Below are 22954 nucleotides of genomic sequence, written 5' to 3'. Positions count from 1 at the left end.
CACTCTATTCTTTTTCACAAATAAAGGTGAATGGAGAAGAGAGGAAGTATGCTTGAGATTTTCTAGCAACTAATTTTTCATGGTGATAAGCACTTGGATCCATAAGCACAGATCACCTGAAAGATACTGGTGGTAGAATTCATCTTACCAGAAATTCTCACCGCTTTACATGTTTTCTCAAGTTTTTAACACTATAACTTACTTCAGGTTTCTTATTCACAAGCATACTTCTTCTTTTTAAAGATTTTATTTATTTTCAAAGAGAGAGGAAGGGAGGGAGAAAAGAGAGGGAGAGAAACATCAATCTGCAACCCAGGCATGTGCCCTGAATGGGAATCAAACTGACGACCTTTTGGTCTTGCAGGCTGGTGCTCAACTCAGAGCCACACCAGCCAGGGTGCAAACATACTTCTGATAGTTCAATATCTCTGTGACAGAGAACTGGGAAAAGGAATTAAGGGACATATTAGCACCTTCTGGTCTCAGTTCTGTTCCTTATCAGATGTTAAGGCTCAAGGCAGTTAATTTACAGTATTTTACCACATATAATGCCTATTTTCTTGCCCAAATTTTTAAAGGAAAGATAAGGATATACCTTATTCATGGGTATTACTAATTCCGTATCTATATACATTTTTAAATTTTTTTTATTTATGCTTATTCATTAAAAGTGTACTCTAGAAAGCAACAATGATATCTGTATGCAAAACAATACTCTGGCATACAATAATCAGTTTTTGTTTCTAAATATAACAAATAAAAATTGAATTAAGAAACTGAAACAAAAGTTTTTCTTCCTGAAGTCTGGGTCACAAACATGGGTGTTGCATTATACATAGGAGCACATTATACACAGCAAAAAAGCAAAATACTGTAACACAAAATAAAGCAAATATGGCAAAATCATAACTACTATTTAGGTGAGATATATTATATAGGTATATATTGTACCATTCTTTAAATTTTTCTGTAATTTTGAAGATTTCATAGTAAAATTGGGACTGGGACTGGCAAAATTATACATTCTCATTTGCTCAATGCTTCATAGTTCGTAAGATGCTGAAGCTGAAAACCATACACAGAGGTAATGATACCACAGCTTGTATTTTCGGGATGAGAAATAGCAAGCTATTAGTCTACAAGACTGCAGAGAACCTAGTATCTCTTCAAAAGGCTATGCTATTCTTTTCCTCCTTCACCTGTTTTCTCTTCAAGTTCTTTATTTGCTTTCTTCTTGAATTTGGGAAGCAGCTGCTGAAGAAGGTCTTTCACTGCATCTCGCTCCCTTGACTGCTGTGCTTTCATTGGAAAAATGGAAGTTAGTTGTGTCCCCTGCATGTAGGACCAGCTGAAGCTGAATTTTTGCTTTCCTTCTGGACTGATTTTCTGGCCTAAAAAGAAATATGAGGTTAATCAGATGAGGACACGCACACTGTGGAAACTGCCATCCATAGGTACTTACTTTGCAGAAATGCACTCTTCTTAATAATCTATAGCATGGTTCTACAAATCACTGCTAACACTCTGCTTCCTCCATTAGTGTTCTTTATGTTATGGCACTTCTCACCCACGGCCTCCACCTCCAGATAATAAAGGGCTTTTGTTTCCATTCACAGGGGGCAGATATCTTTCAAGCTTTCTAAATAGTCAGCAAGGAGTCCCAAATATACTCTGAACAGCCATCTTCAATCAACATTATCATTAATAAAAATAAAAATGAACAGCTGCTTTCAAACAACATAATTCATCATGACTCAAAAAAAACTCCAAAACACAGCCGATGGCTTGCTTACTTAGTTGCAAAGGAAGATACGTAATTTTACATTTGAGAGATTTGGTGCCACCACTTTAACCAAGTGATCAAATTAGTCTCATTAAGAGCAGGACAAGTTGATACAGTAGGCTTTCTGAGGTGACAGAATAGGAAGTAAACACCAGCACCTATATATTAAGAGACTATCAAACACAATCAGAATGTATAATATTCTATAAACCTACACTCTTAAAGAAAAGACTAAAGAACTACAATTACATACATGAATGCAGACTGTACGCTCGTTTAAAAAAATGACAACTCTAAGATACATTACTGGGACAACTGGGGGAATATAAAATCGTCTGAATATTAAAATTTTTGTGGTGTGATAATATAAGCAGTCAAAGTATACACACAAAATAAAGCAAATATGGCAAAACAGTAACTGTACTACTTAGGTGGGATGTCATATAGGTATACATTGTAGCATTCTTTATATTTTTCTGTGACTTTGAAGATTTTCATAGAAAATCGGGACTGGGACTGGCAATATATACTACACAACAGAGAACCTGTATTCTCAAGAGAGGTGCTTATCTTTTGGAGGGGCTTTGTCCCGTTAAAGGGGTAACTCATGGTAGTGTGGACGTGCTGTCTAGAACTCTCAGCCCAAACCAACTTTTTTCCATGAAGATGCTGCTTCCACACCAACAGTTTAGATGGAGTACCTTACTGCCAAAAGCAGCGATGTGGAACGCTTTACACTGCCAAGCAGCTGTTCCATTATTATCCCATTCCTACAAAACACTCCTAGGTTTCTTTTCTTAGTCACCACTTTATCCTTGCTCTAGCTTAGTTAGCTCTTGCCTCTGAGAGGCCTACTTCTGAAGTTTTTTTCTTTTATTAAGATTTTATTACTTATTTTAGAGAGAGGGGAAGGGAAGGAGAAAGAGAAGTAGAGAAACATTACATCAACGTGAGAAACATCGACTGGCTCCCTGACTGGGGACTGAACCCACAACCGAGGTATATGTCTGACTGGGAATCAAACCCCCAACCTTTTAGTGCATTGCCATACTGGCAAGGGCAGGTATATTAAGAGGATATCACAATGAGTGTGTTTTCAGATATTTAGGGCTCCAGACTAACAGAGGAAGTTACTAATTTATGAGTCTATTGTAGAATAAATATTAGTCTGTAGGACTATTATCAGGAACTTTGTAAAGCTTTTATTTTTAAACAAAAACGAAGTTTTAAAGGAAGGTAATGTTACCAGGATAGTGGGGAAAATGACATAATAGCTTAGGCAGTACTGAATTATGATAGATTATAAATAATATTTTTTTGTTGAAAATGTAAGATTCTAAGTTATTTCAGTGGAGAAAGAGGAAGATCTTGACCATTTCCAGCAGCAAGTAGAGGTTAAGTCTTTGGGCAACTATTCATACACCAAGGACATTTATAAATTGAGCACTTGCAGGTTGAGAATTATCTATTTTTCAAAATGTCATGTTCCTTGAAATCTACACATAATTTTATCCAGGAGAAGAATCTTATATCCAGGAAAATACTAAAATCTGTATTAATGGTCACAGTTAAGATAACCACAATTTGTCAAGGACTATGTTGCTCAGACTCCCCTGGAATCTCTCACACTCAAGACCTTCAGCGAGGTGAACTGCAGAACTCCCTTTCAGAGCAAAGGTTCTAAGTCTCAGAATTTGCTTAGTGCTTTTAAACTTAATTACTATTGAGCAAGAGTACCAAACACTTTGGGTAATGTTTCAGAGTTAATCTTGCAAATTCGGAAAGAGAAATGGTTTTGAATTTTGCCATCATATTTGAAAATCATTAAAAAATGCTTTGTATTTCTCCCATCTACATTCAGTATAAAACTGAATTATCTTCTCAACAGATGATGGCCACCTAACTAAAAATTAATTAGATAACTTGCTTAAATGATATAATTTTATTAAAGGGCAATCTGGTATCCCTCATCAACACTTTAAATGCATGAGCCATCTGAACCAGTAAATTCACTGCACGGATGTATTCTGTATGTACCACCTCACAAAGGTATTAGCACACAGATCGGTATTACAACACTGTTTGCAATAACAAAATTCTGGACACTTCCTAAATGACCTTCTACAGAGGACTGGTTAAATACGTAACTGTACATCCATTCAGTGGACTACTATGCAACTCTTAAAAGAAGGTATACAGAGAGGTCTTTACATGAGGGAGATTTATATATCTACATACGCTATTAAGTGGCAAAGGCTATTATAGAATTACACATATTCAGTAATATAAGTGGGACTAGCTGGTCCCGCTTTGTAATTATTTTTGTATGGTTCATTTTTTCGGACATTACAATTAAAAACTCACAGATTTTTATAAGCAACTTCTAAAATTACCAACAAATATGACTTACATTTAATATCTCCATACATATGGCTGATTGTAAATCTGTCTTTGCCTTCAGGTGCCCAAGCAATTCTTTCTGCCATGAGGTATAGAGCTCCATCCTGCTTCTTCTGACGCACCTTCTTTACTATCAGCAAAACTTCTTCAGATGAAGTTGCCATGATGGCTACAAGGTGCTACTAGAGACAAAAAGATTTCACATCTTGGTTAGGGTCAGAATTACTGACTTCTAGAGTCCCCTCCAAATTCAAAACCTAAATAATGAGGGAGGAAAAGTCTCTTCCCTCATTCAAATTTGAAGATAAAGTTGTATGGCATTTTTTAAAGCCAAACTTCATTTTTCTCATACTATAGGTATGCATTTACATAACACAGCCTTTAACATCTGGCAGTGTTTAAACCATTCCCATATGTGCTAATCAGAGTATTTCGACTTATTTTTATTTTCCTGTTCTATCCTTAAATCTTAACTGCACGACTTGACTACAAATACGTGGTCTTTTATGTAATCTATATTTAGAATTGTGTAACTTCAGAATTACAAAGGACCCTGTAAATATTTAGTTCAAACTGTTTTAACTAGTTGAAATAACTAGGGGCTGCAGGGTTTGTGTGGCTGCCCAAGAACCACTCCCAGAGCTGAAACTATACCCACATTCCCTAATCCCCAGTCTAGGTCTCTTCCAGTATGCTTGAAAATGAAACTCAGTTTTTTAGAAAATTTCTTTTTATTGTTCAAAATGTTACAGATAACAGCATTGCATTTTGGATTATAATAGTCAAAGATTATACTCCTGACTACAACCTTGTTGATTTTCTTACTATATGCAAAGCATTAAGACAGCAGCTGGGTAGAGAAGTAGGGTTGTCAGATAAAATATAAGATGCTTAGGTAAATTTGAATTTCAGATAAACAAATTTTTAGTGTAACTATGTCCCAAATATTGCATATACTAAGCCACTACGTTGTTTATCTAAAATTCAAAGTTAACTGGGTTTCCTGCATTTCTATTTGCTACATCTGGCAACTCCTTACAGATCCATATCTCCAGCAAACAATGCAGTTTCATAAGAAAGGCATAAATAAGCGCAGTGATACAAGCAACCAGGTAATCAGAGGATCTCAACGGCCACAGTAGAGCACCTGGAAGAGATGCTAACTGCAGTTCCTAAGTTTTGATTAGTGGATGGATGGCTTAGTGTGATGGTTTTGAAGTTCAATTGTCCTTAGTTAAGCCCAAAATTCACTGCTCACTAGCTGTGTAAACTTGGATAAATTAATTTCTTATGAAATGAGGCCACTAATACCTGCTTTACTAGGTTGAGGATCAGAGATAATGTATGCACCAAGCACCAGGAAGACAAAAGAAAGCACTCCCTAAGTGGTAATACATACTATTTAAATATCACATGGCAAAGAGGGTATTTGTCAGACGTGTTCAAATGTTAATGTTATGCAGTAATAGCAATATTGAATAAGTAATTTTATTTCCATGATCTACTTACACTGTAGAAACACTGCTGAAAAGCACCCTACAAGTTCACAGTACATTTTTGCAAATATATAATGTACATATATTTTATAATAAATATATTTATAATATATTCACAGTAAAATATATTTACTTTAAAATGTTCTTTTATAGAAGGTTCATAGAACACTGGTGTGCCAACATGTGACGAAACTCTCAAAGCATGTCATCAATTATGTGATAGCAAGAATGCTTCCAAGTGTTGTCAATTTCACAATCACAAGTCACCATTTGAGGTTTAAATAAAAAATGATTTCTACAGTGGAAACTTCCTGTAACAATACTCATTAGTTAACTAACATGTATTTTAATGGAGATGTCATTTCACAGTAATGTACAATATCAACTCTTCTGCCAAAAACCAAATAACTTCAGCATGTTTTAGTGTAAAAATTCTTGTCATTTGCTGTTTTCTACTTTATCTCCTGTTGGTTCTCCTAGTTCTGCTTTGTTTTTTATTGTATTAGATTAGACAAAAAGTTTATTTAGTTTTTTTCATTTGGTGGCTCTAGTAGTGCTTAGTTGCCTTTAACCTCATTAGAAACAATTTCACATTGTAACAGCTGCACATCAGCATGCATTAAAAAAACATCAAAATTGGTGAATTTTTGCTCAGCCATTTTAATATTGAAGATGGAGGCAGATACACAACATTTCTGGCATATTATGCTTTCTTACTTCAATAAAGATAAAAACACAATTGAAACATAAAAAAGATTTGTGTAGTGTATGGAGAAGGTGCTGTGACTGATTAACAGTATCAAAAGTGGTTTGTGAAGTTTCTTAGTACTATTGACACTCTGGCCAAATAATTCTTTGGGGGGGGGGGACTGAATAATAATTCAGTCCTCCTCCAGAGAGGAGCCTGAGCTGCTGTTCCTGTAGGGTTCTCCCCAGCTGCCACAACACCAAACTGGGAGAATTTAATACTTAGGACTTCAGATGCCCTTCCCCCATCTTTTAACAATCAAATGTCTTCGACTGCTCTCCATATCTGGGCATATATGGCCAATTTGTTACCTAGAAAACAGCCTGACACCCCCACCCACACTGTGACCCTTCTCCTAAATCCTGGGAATCTCAAATGTCCAACCCAAAGGCCAGAGGCTTGAGCATTTATTTCTGGAATACGTGGATGAAAAGGACTTTGAGGCTGTCTGGGCTCAACAGGAAAGATGCCATGATTGATGGGATGTCTACTATGGGCTGGGATGGGGAAAGAGGTAGAAAAGATGCCACATATATGCCATTTCTGAAGTTATGACTAGTTTCCATTCCTAAAGGAACAATTCAAAATATAATTTTAAAACTTCTTCAGAAATAAAGTATAATTCTAGAGAGGTTAGCATATCTAGGTGTCATCTCAGAATTAAATTTGCCTTGAACAAACAAGTGAAGCTTTAGGGAAACATTTTAACTGAAAATGAAAACAAATAGAAACAATGAAATATTGGATCTGCCATTAGCTATTTAAAAAAATTGGTAACTTATATTTGGATGTAATGGGAAAGTAAGCATTAAGAAGACTGGCAGGCATACAAATCAGCAATTCTTGATAAAAATATTTGAAAAATAAAAACAAATTACTTCTTAAACCATCAACTCTTTGGAGTAATGAAAAATACCATTGGATTAAAATACTAATATTTTTTATTCACTCAAGCAGTGATTTAGAAATGAAAAAATACAAGTTAAAAGAAAAAAGTGAAATCTTAATTTCTCTGAAGTTGATTACCTCGATTAAAAAAACCGGTATAATCAACAAGCCAACAAAATAGTCTTAGGTGTTCCATTTGATACAGTGTGTACAACCCATACATCATTACCCCAAATAAGACATACAGCATTTCCATCACTCCTGAAAATTCCCTCATGTTCCTTTCCAGTCAGTTCCCTTCACCCTCCAGCAATTATTTTGATTTCTATCACCATGTATTAGTTTTGTCTGTTCTAGGACTTCATATAAACATGCAGTATGTATTCTTTTGTATTTGGTTTTTCATTTAATGTTTTTTAAATTCACCATATATTACATGTATCAGTTTATTCTTTTTAATACATTAAGTTGGTTATGAATAGGGTCTTGAATGAATGCAGATTTTGGCAGAGAAAGGAAAATAGGCATTATAGGCAACAGGAGTGGTTTGGGGCAAAGGCTTGAGAATCTCTGGGAATGGTTAGCTGCCTGCTCTGGATGTAGCATCAAGATCATCATGGGGATCAGTGGATGTAAGATGATGATTAAGCTGGAGGCACGTAGTGAAGAATGCCACCCTATGCAGCAGAAAACCTCTATAGACTTTTCAATAGGGATGTGATTTGGGCTTTATGAAATTAATTTCTGGGCAATATGAGAAATACTGAAGCAGCAGGATAATAGACACTGTAAATACTGAAGAGGGTGTCAGATGCTTGCTCATACCTCGCTGACATGAGTAAAGTGGTGCCAATTATGGAAATAAGGAAGAACCAGTTTGAAAGTGAAGACAAGGAATTAAGTTCTGGACACATGAATGTGAGGTGCAGTTGAGCCATGCAGGTGGAGATAGTCTATACCATGTGAGCCTTTGTAAATGTTGGGATGGAGCCTAAAGAGTTCAGTAAAATGGGATTTTAAATATTCCATAATCTCACAACCTTAACATCAATTTTCGTAATTTTAAATTGTGTGTACCTTATCTATACCCACCTTACAAATGGAGTCTTTAAATACATCCCAGTTAATTACCTTGTTTTTCATTTACCAATGAAAATATTTCCCCATGTTGTTTTATAATCTCCACAGTTTGGGTATCTATATATCATGTATAATAAAGGGTTAGAATTCTCAATATATAATACTATCTTTGAATGGCCAGGGGTGTCCAACCTTTTGGCCTTTCTGGGCCACATTGGAAGAGTTGTCTTGGGACACATGTAAATATATTGTGACATGTAATCACACACAAAATCTCATGACATTTTAAGTAAATTTATGATTTTTGTGTTGGGCCACATTCATAGCCATCCTGGGCTGCAGGATGGACGCCATTGTTAAATTTAACCGATTTTTTTTATGTCTTCCTAAGATGTTGTTTGGAGGGTATTCGCCCCTTGAAGAGTTTGAAGTTTGATTCCATACACTTAAATTTTAAACTCTTATCTAAAATTTACTGAATTCTTAATATCATGTGCCAGGCATTGAGCTAAATTCTTTATAGGTGTTACCTCATTCAGTTCCTGATTGACAATCTTGAGGTAGGTTCTATCATTAGTTCCATTCTGCGGACAAAGGAAACTGGGTCTGAGAAATCAAGGTGCTTTTCTAAAACATCAAGAAGTAGAAGAACTGGGTTTGAATCTGGGTCAGCCTGACCTTGGAATTCCACTATGCTATTCTGTGAATATATACATATGATTGGAGGGATGCATACCCAATTTAATAGTAGTTACCTAAAGTGACAGGATTATAGACGATTTGAATGTTCCTTATGTTTTCTGGATTATGTACAATAAATAAATGTTTTGTAATGAGAAAAATAGTTATTAAAAATGTTTGAGTTTATTCCTTATCAAACCACAAGTTTATAATACAGGTAAAATGGAAAAGTGTCAGGGGTGTTGGTATGGGTAAGAATTAAAACAATTTTCAAAGTCTGTAATATATGTATATAACTTTTTATTTAACTTTAAAAACTTATAAAGGAAATTTTATAACATCTACGGAACCATTAAATACTTTAGTATTAACTTTCTAATATTTTAATAAACACGATTATTAAAGTTTTAAAGATCTGTACTACGTAAAAGATGACAGTGAACACAGAGAAACTGTAAAGTGGAGAATCAATGAGACTGACAGAACAGACTTTATTAGCTACTTTGAATCAACTGGGAAAAACAAAGCCTCTTATGTACAGGGTGGGACAAAAGTAGGATTACAGTTGTTCATATGTAAATCAGTACAGTAATTAGTAAGTACTAATATAAGAATAAACTGTGTTTTGCATACTCACAATTTAAACTACTTTTGCCCTACCCTGCATGAAGTATGTAAAACCATTCATGTGAAAATCCATTCAGGAGTTACTTTAACAATAAGTCTGAGATAAGTTATTGAACATTGGGTATGACTAGTCAACTATCTCACGGCTACCTTGCTTGGCAAATTTCCCTGGTCATCTATAGCAACTCTATTCATTGTACTAGGACCAGTTTTAGAAAGTTTAATAGAACCAGTATGGGTATCCAACAATAACTTCGATTTCTAGATTTTTCTTGAAGGTGGTTCCTTGGGTAGCAAAAACTTCTTCCCAGTACACCTCTGTTGAGAGCCACAGAATATTTAGTTTACAAAAAAATTCTGTGTAGTTACACTTAAGCAAATTGGCTTGATGAAGATCAGGCTTTACTTAAAAGCTTATTTACTTAATGAAATAATCTGCCACAAGACTTCTTTAAATAGCAGGATCCTCTGATGAAGACATTAATTCATTCACAAGTAAATAGTTACTTGCCTGAAGCTAAGTGTGTATGCCTCGCTCTGAGCCTTGGCACATTCTCCTCCCTTCCCATTAACTAATTTTTACTAATTTTTTCCTACTCTTAGCTTCAAAGTTATTAGGTCAGTTCTCCTATTCTTCTCATTATAGCACTTATCACAACTCCAATTAATTTTTAAAGTAATTTTTCTAATGTCAGATTCCCCTGATGGACTGCAAGTTTCATAAAGAAGGGCAGAGATAGCATGTGTTGTGTTCAGTGCAATATGGCACCCAGAAGCCTATTCTGGGGTACAGGAAGGGTTCAAGAAATATCTGTGACACCTATTTAAATAAGATATTTGTTTTTAAAAGGATATAATGTTGGTAAGACAAGAAACCTTTGCACATCCACCAGTGGCTAAATTCCAGGAATCACTAGTTTTCTACTCACAGATCTGAGTACCATTCCTCATAAATTCCAGTAACCAGCTTGTAAGGGAAGAGGAATAGGAAGGATTTGAAACTATTCAGCAGAAATCTTTAAAACTATCAAATCTCTGCATTTCCATCACCTACATCCCCTTTTCCAATGTCCAATGTAAATGGAGCTGGGGCGGGGGGGAAGTAACAAGTGAAATATAAACACCTCATCACTGGCTAAAAGAAGAGCTTATTGTATCTGCCAGCATACAAAATGGGAGTTTCGGAATGCTGCTTGCCATTAGGTAACCTAAAATTTTTTAAAATAATTCGACATTACAGGGAATAAGACCTTGGAAGTATGTAAAAAGTGACCAAACTGTACTACAGTTTTAAGGATAGTCAGACAAGGAAAATATTGAGAGAATAACTAATGTAGCAATTTAAGGCAAAGCACTTTTTAAAAAATCTTTCAACAGTGTAAGGAAGGGGAAGGGGGAGGAGAATGCAATAGCAGAATGCAAGACAGAGGGAAAACCATGCTCGTGTTAACTCAAATACCGCATGCTGAAAAGAGTACAATACCAAAATTGAGAGGACAATCAGCTGGTAATCAAAATGGGGAAATGAGGGTCTATTGGACGTCTAACAATGCCTAGAGAAGACAGGAAAAAGAAAAAGGGGGAAGGGCACAAAGCTACCTCTTGCAGCAGTATCCAGGAGGCAGAGTGGTCAAAATGCTAAGGACACTAAATAACATTCTGCTGGTGGTGGTGGTGGTGGTGGGGGAGCCCAGCAGCACAGAAAAGCAGGGCTGAAAGGTGTAAAGACAGACCAGTAGGGAGAAGTTGTAAGCCTCTAGGGCAGTACATACAGGAAGCAGGCATAACTGACTGGAGCCCATCATTTTGTTCATCACTTTTAACTGATGCCTTTCTCTTTGCACTAATCTTCCTAGCCTTTTTCAAAAGCTGTCTTTGCATTTGCGTGGATTATTGTTCTTTTTATATTTGCACTACCATATGCATTTAATACCACCTAGGAGAGACTATCACATCAATCATTTAATACCACCCAGGAGAGACTATCACATCAATCTGTTAGTGCTAAATGTTCGTCTAGTGAGGGTAGCAGAACAGGTTTACTAGCCCCAAGTTATCTCTCTCTCCTTCCCAAATGAGGGATTTAGGTTTGCTAAAGGTACAAAGTTCCCTCTACAGCCCAGTCCTTCTGTAAGCCACAGGCCTAATACTGGAGGTCATCTTTTCTGCTGTGACAGTTACATTTCATTTGTTCCGAGTTTTGACTTTGCTTTATATATTAGGATTTCTGGTAAGAATTCATGGTGAGGAACTGTTTCACTCCTTTATGGAGTCTATACTTAATGAAAGGGTTATTTCAAAGCACTTCGTTTTTGTGTGTTTTAGAATTGGGTCTTCTAATGGGCAAAAGGTTTTTTTTTTTTGTTTAAATTTCTTCTACAATTTTACAGACCCTAAAACGGGCATTTAAGAGTCAACAGGATACACCTTCTTAGTCAATAATTATATATTCCATGTGTTGGTGGTCTATTTTTAAGATGATTAAATTGGACACAGTCCAAAACTAGGAGAGGCAATGTGCGGATTAACACTCGTATTAAGGTTTTAAGAGCGGTAGGATTGACAGGTAAAGCAAAAAGCGTGCAGACGCTGAGGTGAACGCTTTCTCTCTTACAGAAACCGAAAGACTCAACAGCACATTTTCTAAGGGGAAGGGCTCCTTTGCAAGGGAGAGGCCTCCATGTCCTTCACTCTCCGGAACCAAGTCTAATCCTGGCTTTGGGTAAATCTTCTGGTCTCCGCTCTCGGCAGAGGGGTAGGCTTCCTACAGGCAAGCAGATTAAGAGTAGCCTCTTCCCCGTTTCAGAATAACGGGCTCCCCAGAAGGCAGGCTTGAGAGTTGTAGGAAAGGAGGACGACAGGGACACAAGTAAAAGGGGCAGAATCGGCGCCGTCCTGCGGCCCCCGGGCCTGTCAGCAATTCACTTACTCAGCCATCCCCATTCTTCGGTCTAAACTTACCAGGTGGGAGCTACGGCCCTAGGCGGGCAATAAGTAAGTGGGCTGGGTCGGATGGAGATCCTCTGCGCTTCTCAGAGACGCTGCCGGGAAGAGGCTGAAACCCAGTAGCCTCCGCCGCCTCCGCCACCGCCTCTGTTACTGGGGGGTCTCGCCTCCATCGCTGGCTGCGAGAACTCTGAGGGCACGTGACCGGAAGTACCAAAGCAGGCCCTCGGGGCACGTGATCCCAGAGCACGGCCGCCATGACACCTTCCGCTAGATCCCTCCCTTCCCCGCCGGTTCCCGCCTGTTTCAGTTCCTCTTGCCGGCTTCAAGCGGTGAAGGGTCCTGGGATCCTGGATGGCTCACCCTTTTGCCCTATAGCGCCTTAGCTCCTGACCGACGTTTTGTCGTCTGCCGGCAGCGGCCCGAGAACTGCAGGCCGCAGAGAGCGTAATTGCGACGGCGGCCTGAGGGGGTGGGACCACGCACAAGCAGGGGCGTAACCCATCACGTGACAAGGAAGTACCGTTAATACAGTTGTCCCCGGCGCTCCGGGATGACGTAAGCCAAGGGGGGGAGGAGCGAGAGCAGAGACCAACTCCGGTGTGCTTCTAGGTGCTCGGTGAGTGTCTTGGCGCACTGCCAGGAGAGATCGTGTGACCCTGTGGAAATTGGGGGTTACTGGCGTGGAGTTGGTGGATTGGGACTGGGACCTAGCGCTGGAAATTGGTTATCGCTACTCAATTCCCTTAGACTTACTAATACAGCATTAAAGTTTAGCAGTTAAAGTTACTAGTTCCATTCGACGCGGAGATTGTAAGCAGGGACTGTCTTCCTCTGAATGTACAATGCATATTGCATGCATGAATGAGTGTAGTGGCCATTTCTCCGAGGTGGAGAGTTCTCTGATGACTATTTCTTGGGTTAGAAAGATCTAATCTACTTTCCCTTCACATACTAACTTTTAATTTTTACTTCCTTTCGCCTTGTTCTGCCGTGCGAAAAGAGAATGCTTTGATTTGCATTTGGTGTGAGCAACAAACACGGGCCCATTAGTAAAATGTGTACAGGACTAGGGCGATAAGAAAACCTTTCCTTGATCCTACTACGCAGTTGTTACCACCAAGTAATGCGGGGAAATGGAAAGGATTAGATTTGGACTATGGGGAAGTGGATTATAGTCTCAACTCTGTCTTTTAAGACCTCTGACCTTGGGCAAGCTAACCCCTTAGTAATTTTTTTCTTAGACTTAGGTGAGCATTTATGACCACCTTCTGTTCTTTCTTTTATTTTTTTTAAGATTTTATTTACTTTTTTCAGAGACAGTGGAAGGGAGGGAGAAGGAGAGGGAGAGAAACATCAATGTAAGAGAGAAACATCAGCTGACTGCCTGTTTCATTTTCCCAACCAGAGACCCGGCCTGCAACCAAGGCATGTGTTCTGACTGGGAATCGAACCAGGACCTTTGGGTTAACAGGCTGGCGCTCAATGCACTGAGCCACACCTTCCAGGGCCACCTTCTGTTGCTTATTTTTTGCTAGGCTAGAGATGGGACAGAATTAACGGAAGAAATATTTAAACGTAGATTTGCAGGAAGGTAGGATATTGTTAGATGCAGGAAGATTCAAGAAGCATGTATTAAAATCATGGAGACACAGAAAGTTTATAGAGTGAAAGGAACAAAAGATAGCTCTGTGTAGTTGGAGAATAGGAGAAAGGATAAGGAGGAAGATGAAACTGGAGAAATAGGGATGAGGCATAGATTATGCTAGAAGGGTCGCAGTTGAAGGTTTGTGTAGAGGGGTTTTTTTTTAAGTACATATTGAAAAGCTTGTGGAAAATTTCAAACGTAAAAATAGGATAATATAATGATCTCTCATGTACACAACTTTAACAGTTATCAACAGTTTGCTGTTCTTGTTTGTACAGAGATTTAAAATTTGTGGGTACTTTTTATATGCATCGTTGATGAATAGCTGTCAGTTTGAGTTTTAGGTACTGGCCATTTAATGTGAAAATTTCTTTGAGTTTTAGTTGACCACTTGCTCTGTTGAATCAAAGTGTGATGTGGCCATTTTAAATACACATCTGATGCTATTTTAGGTAGTAATATAGAAATTTAGTGTCCAGATGAGGGAGGTTAGTATTTCTACTCTGTTCTGTGTTATCCAACTAGTTAAGGAGTATTGTGTTCATTTTAGGCAACACATTTTCAGGTGAATGACGACCTGTGTAGAAAGTTGACCAGAACTGGGAAATTTCCATGTCAGGAATGATTGAAAAATTGGCAGTGTTAAATTTTTAGAAGACCTGATGACACTTCAGATACTTAAGGGTTGTTTTGTAAAGAGTAAACTTATTCCCTGAAACTGTAGAATCCGCAGTTAGGAATACTTAATAAAAGCTCTAAATGATCAGGTTTCAACCCAGTATTTTCAAAAGGACTTCATGGCCCTGGCCACATAGTTTAGTTGGTTAGGGTGTTGTCCCCATACCTCAAAGTTGTCTGTCTGGTCCCTGGTCAGGGCACATACAAGAAGCAGTCAGTGAATGCATAAATAAGTGGACCAACAAATAGATGCTTTTCTCACTCCCCCTCTCCCCCTTCTTCTCTCTTTAAAATTAATTTAAAAAAATAAAAAAAAAAGAACCTTGTAACAGCTGTGGAGAAGTGGAATGGGCAGCCTCAACACAGGAAGTACTTCCTTTTCACTGCTGAAAATTTTCAGAGATCCTAGGTAAAACTAACTTCTGAATTAGGTGGATATATTATATATGCACTGAACTATCTTTGAGTTGTCTTCCACCTTGAGAATTTTGGGAAGTGGGACTTTTATTGGTCTTGAAGGCTAAGCACATTTGGATAAGTAGATGTGGAGGGAAAGGAGTCATTTCGGGGAGAGGGTAAGCACAAAGAAAGTATTCATTTGGAGTGGGCTTAACAGTATCACCCAGTAACATCTCTTGAGAACTGACATTGCTTATGCTGTTTCTTTTCCATAGGCATTAAATCTTAAGAAAAAACTGGGTTTCTTACCCCCTTAAACCATAATTTCCAGGACATATTCACTGAGATTGAGGGCAAATGACTTATCAACTTCAGAGTTTAAGATCGCGAGTGGAAGAGATAGACACTGTGGTCTTGGTGTCATTCATTTTTTTCTTTAGGATCTTATGCTGTGGTTTTATATTTTTCTTGTATCTTCAGTTCCTTTCATTTTAGAGACTCTTTTACTAGTATTTACAAACCTGTTTTGAGTTTTGTCTGGCCAAAAAGTCAGAGAGTTTTGTCATTTCCACCAGATATCTTTAGTAATTAAAAACGCCTTATCTTTACTTCCTTACCAAGTACCCTGTTTTCATGTATCTGCCCACAGGACTTCACAGAAATTATGTGGTCACCCAGCACCAAATCCATCAGTGCCTTTCTGTTGCCCACCAGATAAACATGTGTTCAGCTTCTTTGGTGTGAGATTCATTGTTTTATAACTTGTGCTCGAATTACTGTTCTAGCTTTATTTTTTTTATTCCAGTGTTAGAATTGTGTGATTCAACCAAATACCAAACTTTTATTCTCCAAATATATCATCTGTATAGTTGCTTCTTGCTGCCCAACCTGCTCCACTCACCCTTCTTCTGATAAAAGCCTGCTTAGCTCCAGTGCTGCTTCTCTTAGGAAGTTTTCCACGATTCCTTGGAACTCTTTGTCCTTCTAAGTTCCAAAATAGGACCTTGCTTATGTTTTCCTTATAGGGAGTGTGTGTGTGCGATTTCTTCTTTTTTTTCCCTACTTGAATTTAAAGTGATTGATTTCTGCTAGTACTTTTTCTTGTTTCCATTGTGCCTCATATTTTAGTAGGTACTCAATAAAATGAACTAGTGGAAAAAAATTAGATTTTTCTTAGGTCAGGAATTCTCAAATATTTGAAGTACAGGCATACCTCATTTTATTGCACGTTGCTTTATTGTGCTCCACAGATGTTGCGTTTTTTTTTTCTTTAACAAATTGTAGGCAAGACCTTCCATCAGCAAAGAGATTATGACTCGTTTTATTACTGCATTCATTTTATTGTGAACCAAACTTGCAATGTCTTTGAAGTATGCTTGTATACAACTCCTAAAGATTTTTCATTTTTCAGAACATTATTCTTGCAGAGGTAAAGTTGTAGTAAGAACAGTATTACTAGCAGGTACTAGGTACTTACTACTAGAAAATAAGACTATATTATGTGTATGCAATACAAATATTGGGGTGGCCAAAAAATCTGGATGGTTTATTCCATAAAATAAAAAGATACATTTTTCATTTTCACCAATAACTTCATTGATTTGGATATTTTGAGTATGTCAGCTATCTTCTGGGTGGTATAATGTTGATTGTTCTCAATTAATGTCTCGATTTGATTGCTATCGTTTTTAACTGGTTTACCCGATTGTGGAGCTTTGTCCAGTGAGAAATCTCCAGCACAGTAGGAAACTTTGCAGACCACTTTTGACACATTCCATCATGCACAGCACCTTCTCAGTACACTGCACAAATGTTTTTTTTGTTTCAGTTGCATTTTTACTTTTCTTGAAATAATAAAGCATAATATGCTGAAAATGTCGTTTATTTTTGTCCATCTTCAATATTAAAATGGCTACACAAAAATTCACCAATTTTGATAAGTTTTTAAAAAACGTATGCTGATATGACTGCTGTCACAATAGAATCTAACGAAATTGTGATTGAAGTTAAAGACAAGTAAGTGCTACTAGAGCCATCTTATGTAAAAAACCAAATGAACTTTTTGGCCAACCCAATATCTTCAGTTTATATGTGTTTTGCCACTAGAAGTTATGCTCCATGAATGTTAGGACTTTATTTTATTCTCTGTTGTTACCTCTGGGACCTAGAACAATGCCTGGCACATAGTTGGCGCTAGGCACACATTTGTTAAGTAAGTGAATGAGTGATTTCATGTGTTTCTGGAAAAAAAAACAAAGCATAAATAATGAAAAAATAAGTATAAGCAATTATTTTTTATTTTTTGTAGTATTTTCTTTTAATTTGGCAGGTAACAAAGGATTGAGGAAAGTTAATGGGCAGAATTTTCTTAAGTTTTCCTTAATTTCCTTTTTTTGAAATTGGTGCAATTTGACAAAACTATATACTTGAGAGTTGCTGGACAGTGAAGAACTCTCGTGTTAGTTTACAAAGTCTTCATTGGGTATTTGGCACTTGGCTACCCTCCTATCAGGTCTCTTATTGTAGCTCTTATTCCTCTTCAAGTTCTAATTACCTGCACTTTACTTCTCACTTACTTAGTAGGTGCATTTATTCATTCAGCAGATACTCACCGAGCCCCTGATAGGCAGGAGCAAGATCCAGAGGTGTATTCCTTTTACGCAGTATTAAATTGTTGGCTGACAGCCATTGAATTTGTTTATGAGGGTTTATAGTTAGGGGTCTTTACAGAAAATTGGCCTTTAATAAGAGACACTTAATGACAGAAGAAGATTTACAACTTAAAGAAATTAAGCTGGGGCTGGTATTTTACCATAGAGGAGTTTGACCAATTTTCCTCTTAAATATCTTGCAGTGCCTATTCTACTTACACTGTTAGCTAAATAGAGCGGGATAGGATTATGGAGGGCTTGGAGAGTCTGGTTTGATTCTGCGGGAAGTTTAGTCAGGGAATGATGCAGTACAAGCTGAGGTCTGCATGTTACCTGTGCATGTTTTCTTCAGCCTAGATTCTGAGCACCTCCAGAGGAGGGGTCCCTGTCCCTCTCTCACGATCCCCTATGTTTTCCACATACTCACTAAATGCATGTTGAATGACTGGTGAGCTTCTTAAATTATATTTTTGCAGGTTTAATGCAGGAATACTGTGCCTATCAGTCAACATAGTTTCAGCTTTCCAGCTAAATGACTTCTGTGCCAGTGATACCGGAGCCCTACACCCATGTTCTTGCAGAGTTTGAATCTCTGGATCCATTACTTTCAGCCCTGAGGCTGGACTCGAGTCGTCTAAAGGTGAATTTCTTGATCCTTCTATCAGTTTCATATTCATATTCACACTCATATTCATGCATGCGTGCTCTCTAGTACATGTTCCCCCAGCCCTTTAGTCCTTTATGTTTTATGGAACCTTGGTTATTACCTGTGCCTTACAGAGAAGTAACATGTCCATAGCTCTTTCTTGATTTGTTTTTTGAACTATTTGAATTCTCATTTCCTTGAAAACCATGATATTGATTGCTGATTTTTTCTCCCCAGTAATTTTTCTGTCTTTTCTCAGAAAGTAATATATTTGAAGATAAAACAGTATAAATGAGTTTTGAGCAACATTGCATTTTGAGCAACATGAACCTCTGCTATTAAACCAACTTCATTCCAAAACAAGGAGTTTGTGGGATAATCTGTTTTAGGGAACAGCAAAAATTATCAGCTCTGTGAACGTTATCTGTACGTGCTTCCCTCAGATCCTGAGTTCTTTTGATAAACTCAGGGATGACGTAGTGAAGAACAAGTCTCATTACCATTTTCAAAATAATTTAATTTTTATGCTTTTGCTCTCACCCAAAGTACCATTCTAGCCTCTGAGCAAAGGGAGAATAGGAAGTAATAGGCAAAGTAATATGAACAATTATGGAGGTCGATGTCAGGTATTTTTTTAGCTGCAAGTTATTCAATACCTTACCAATAATGGCATAAGTATTAAAGGTGTTATTAACCTTGTCGGAGGTTAGTGTTTCTGGGTTTAGTGTGTTGTGCACTGATAGCCCTGAGGACCCAGGCCCTCCATCTTCCTGTTCTGCCACCATCCACATGTTGGTTTTTAGTTAGAGCTGTAAGATATGTGTCCTGACTCCAATCTTGGTCCATAAGTGTGTCCATTAGTATTGCAAGCAAGAAAAAGGGGTCAAAGGTAAAGGCTTTCTTTTTTTCAGACTCTGCCTTTTATCTGGGAAGGTAGAGCTATCCAAGAAGCCCTATCATCTTAGTTTTATTAGCTGGATTCAAGCCACATAGCTCCCTATAACTTCAAGAGAAACTGGGTAAGTGAATACTTAGGTTTTCTAGCTTCTGTGGTAAGATGCAGCGAGAGTGAAGAGGTTTGGGAATATCTGTTTGTCAGCCAACCAACATATTTTACCACGGGGCCACAGTGTGGCCACTGCTGTCTCTGGTGGCTGAGGAGAGGAATCATAGGGTCGAGGGTGTAGTGAGACATGGTACAGTGACCTTCGTCCATGTCCTCTGCAGTCTCGCCTGCTCTGAAAGCTTTGGGTGCTTTGTGCTGATTACATAAACGAAAAATTATTTAAGTGAGCAGATGATCAGAGTGGTGGTTTTATCCCATGGAGACTTACTTGATCCTCCATCATCATGGTCAGCATTGTAATGACCAAGCTAAACTACACAGAAGATGAATGGTTTAGTAACTGGCTTTGACCAAAGAAGATTACTCATTTATATAATCGAGCCTATCGATCCATTTTAAGATTCAGTTAACAATTTAAAGTCCAAATGTTCTTTCTTCTGTATTTTTCAGTATGCGAGAATGAGAGCCCAGGTGACATTGCGTGGTGTCCATTTGGGCAGGGGTGGGGTGGGGGAGGAACCTGGTACACAGATCCTCAGTGTTTTTCTCCAGTGGACAGTTCATTTGATTAAATGATTGGTGATCTCACATTTGTCTGTTTCCACATTTTTAGTGCACGAGCATAGCTGTGTCTCGGAAATGGCTGGCTTTGGGCAGTTCGGGCGGAGGTCTCAACCTCATTCAGAAAGAAGGCTGGAAGCACAGGCTTTTTCTTTCCCACAGGGTAAGATTGGGGGTAGCCCCGTCGTATACCACTTGCAGTATCTCACCAGTGCCAGTTCCTCCACTATAAGTAATCATTTGGAATAAAAGAAAAATGTAAAACTTGACATTTAAAAGGAAAAATATACCATTTTTGAGAAACTGCCTAAAATGTTTCTTTTTGTCCTCTAGGAAGGTGCGATTTCTCAGGTTGCCTGTTGTCCACATGATGACGATTATGTTGCTGTGGCTACCAGGTAAGAAATTGTCTTAAAACTATCTGATCTTGTCCAAGTGCATTTTAAGTTAACAAATGTAGCTGTGTGTTTGTTAGGGTGACTGACCCTCCTAATGTGCCTAAGACTGTTCCCGGTTTTAGCACGGAAAGTGCTGTGTGCTGGGAAACTTCTCAGTCCCTAGCAAACCTGGAGGCATAGTTGGTCACCCTAGTGTTTGTGGGGAATGCCAGTATGTGGCAACAACATTTCACTGGGCTTAAAGGAGAAAGGGGACGGATAATGTAGAGCATCTAAATCCTGTCATGCTGGATTAGAGGACTAATTTAAGGAAATTAATACCTTGACTTTGTATTTCCTGTTTTTAAAGAACAAGTATACATATATATTTAGTATAATTGATACTGTGATGCAACTAAAGTATACCTTTTTCACCATTGCCAAAAATTTGCTTCTGTAACTCAATTCTTGCAGTCAAGGTGTTGTAGTTGTTTGGGAATTAAATCAAGAGCGTCGTGGGAAACCAGAACGAATTTATGTGTCTTCAGAACACAAGGGCCGAAGAGTCACAGCTCTTTGTTGGGATACAGCGGTTCTTAGAGTTTTTGTAGGTGATCATATGGGGAAAGTTTCGGCCATCAAACTCAACACTTCTAAACAAGCAAAGGTGAGAACCAGTCCAGTTCTTTTTGTATGTGGGCAAGATAAAGGGTGTTATCTCACAGAATTTCAAATAAAGGGCACAATTTTCATCTATTGAATTTCCTGGGACACTGATCTGGAGTCCAGAATATTAATTTTGAGGAGACTTGTTTGATGCTGTTGCAGAATGGCTTCTGTGAGCTAACTTCAGTAATTTACCCTTTGTCCATAGCACTCCGTAATTCACCTGTATGGCTAACTTAAATAAAGCATCCTTTAATACTAGTCTATTAAGAAAGATACCTGTTTATTAGCTGTGTGAATAAAATGCCAAACAGAAGTGGCAGCAGATGCCCAGGCTCCTTTGTAAGGGTAGAAGAAATTCATGGTCGAGGTATATTTTCTCTGATGATGTTGTAGCTTACTGTAAATGGAATCTTAAAGGCACCTCCTGGATTGTGCTCCGCTGTGCAGGGTCCCAGGCTTCCCATCAGTCACTGTTGGAATAGAAGGGTTGAGTTCTGGTTACCCTACCAGCGTGCTCCAGTCTGTCATTAGGCCAGCTTCGCAATGCCTCTCTCCTCCAAAGATTATTATTATGTTGGAAGTGGGGAACTTGTCTTTCGTTGGCTTATTTCCATGTAGGATCCTGGCAGAAAAGAGAATCTCCTACTAGCATTGGTAAATTACTTTATTTTAATTAACAGATCTTGTTCGGTCATGATGACCCATCAGAGTTATCACTTGATTCCTTATAGTTTTGATCCAGAATACAGTTAGCCCTAATTTGTCTTTCTTCCAAAGGGAGAAGTATTTTTCACAGGTGAAAAATTCCTTTCCATATTTGAAAACTTGGTTCATCATTTTTATTCCAACCTCTAGAATTACATCATCACAAACAGAGCCTTAAGAATTCACTTCTGGGAGGTGGGAGGGGATAATAGGGGGGAAGGGTCATCAAGGAACATGTATAAAGGACACGTGGACAAAGCCAATGGGGGGCAGGATTGAGGGTTGGAGGTGGGGATGGTTGGGGTGGAGGTGGGGTAGGGGGAGAATGGAGACAACTGTACATGAACAACAGTTAAAAAAAGAGAGAAAACATAATAATTAATAAATAATAATACAAGAATAAAAAAAGACTTCACTTCTGCAATTGTATACCAAATTATTTCACATAGCTTTGATATCCCAATAGACAAAATTTAGTTTTGGCCCGTTAAAAGTTTTTATTTTGCTATCCAGGGTATTTTCATTTAAAAGGTAAAGAAGAGGAGATTATGTGTATATGGGATGATCAATAAACTTTGTTTCCTTCTCATGTCGCTTTTAGGCAGCTGCTACCTTTGTGATGTTTCCTGTTCAGACAATAACAACAGTTGACTCCTGTGTTGTCCAGTTAGATTATTTGGACGGAAGACTACTTATATCTTCACTCACTCGATCCTTCTTGTGTGACACTGAGAGGTACATCGACCAACCGTGGGTCGTAGGATGTACAGAATTTTAGAATTGGAAGGGACTTAGAATTCATGTAGCCCAAACTCCTCAATTTAATTATTTAGATATTAATAAGGAGCCAGCTGTGTGCAAGCCAACGGTAGAGAGTAGAGAAGAGATAGGGATACTGAGATACT

The 22954-nt window shown here is 38.1% G+C and overlaps 2 protein-coding genes across 7 annotated transcripts in view; one reads left to right on the top strand and one right to left on the bottom strand.

The window, feature by feature from the left end:
* The window catches only part of GTF2H1 (general transcription factor IIH subunit 1), a 36033-nt gene extending 23230 nt beyond the window's left edge, over nucleotides 1-12803 (bottom strand). Inside the window, 5 exon segments of the mRNA XM_036029119.1 lie at nucleotides 1203-1284; nucleotides 1286-1365; nucleotides 1368-1391; nucleotides 4194-4362; nucleotides 12665-12803. Of these exon segments, the coding sequence (XP_035885012.1) occupies nucleotides 1203-1284; nucleotides 1286-1365; nucleotides 1368-1391; nucleotides 4194-4347 (340 nt within the window). The 5' untranslated portion in view covers nucleotides 4348-4362; nucleotides 12665-12803.
* An 89-nt stretch (nucleotides 12804-12892) lies between these two features.
* The window catches only part of HPS5 (HPS5 biogenesis of lysosomal organelles complex 2 subunit 2), a 37568-nt gene continuing 27506 nt past the window's right edge, over nucleotides 12893-22954 (top strand). For 4 of the 6 annotated variants that reach the window (XM_036029114.1, XM_036029112.1, XM_036029113.1 and 1 more), the window contains exons 1-6: nucleotides 13166-13268; nucleotides 18502-18665; nucleotides 20351-20461; nucleotides 20632-20696; nucleotides 21150-21342; nucleotides 22651-22784. In XM_036029114.1, coding sequence (XP_035885007.1) covers nucleotides 18558-18665; nucleotides 20351-20461; nucleotides 20632-20696; nucleotides 21150-21342; nucleotides 22651-22784 — 611 coding nt within the window. In that variant the 5' untranslated portion in view covers nucleotides 13166-13268; nucleotides 18502-18557. Of the gene's footprint in view, nucleotides 13269-17802; nucleotides 17887-18501; nucleotides 18666-20350; nucleotides 20462-20631; nucleotides 20697-21149; nucleotides 21343-22650; nucleotides 22785-22954 lie in introns of those variants that run through there. The other 2 variants (XM_028514323.2, XM_036029110.1) reach the window with 2 other exon arrangements.

Source organism: Phyllostomus discolor, chromosome 6 (assembly GCF_004126475.2).
Source record: "Phyllostomus discolor isolate MPI-MPIP mPhyDis1 chromosome 6, mPhyDis1.pri.v3, whole genome shotgun sequence".
NCBI classification, from domain to species: Eukaryota; Metazoa; Chordata; class Mammalia; order Chiroptera; family Phyllostomidae; genus Phyllostomus; species Phyllostomus discolor.
This window is presented reverse-complemented; position numbering and strand designations above follow the sequence as displayed.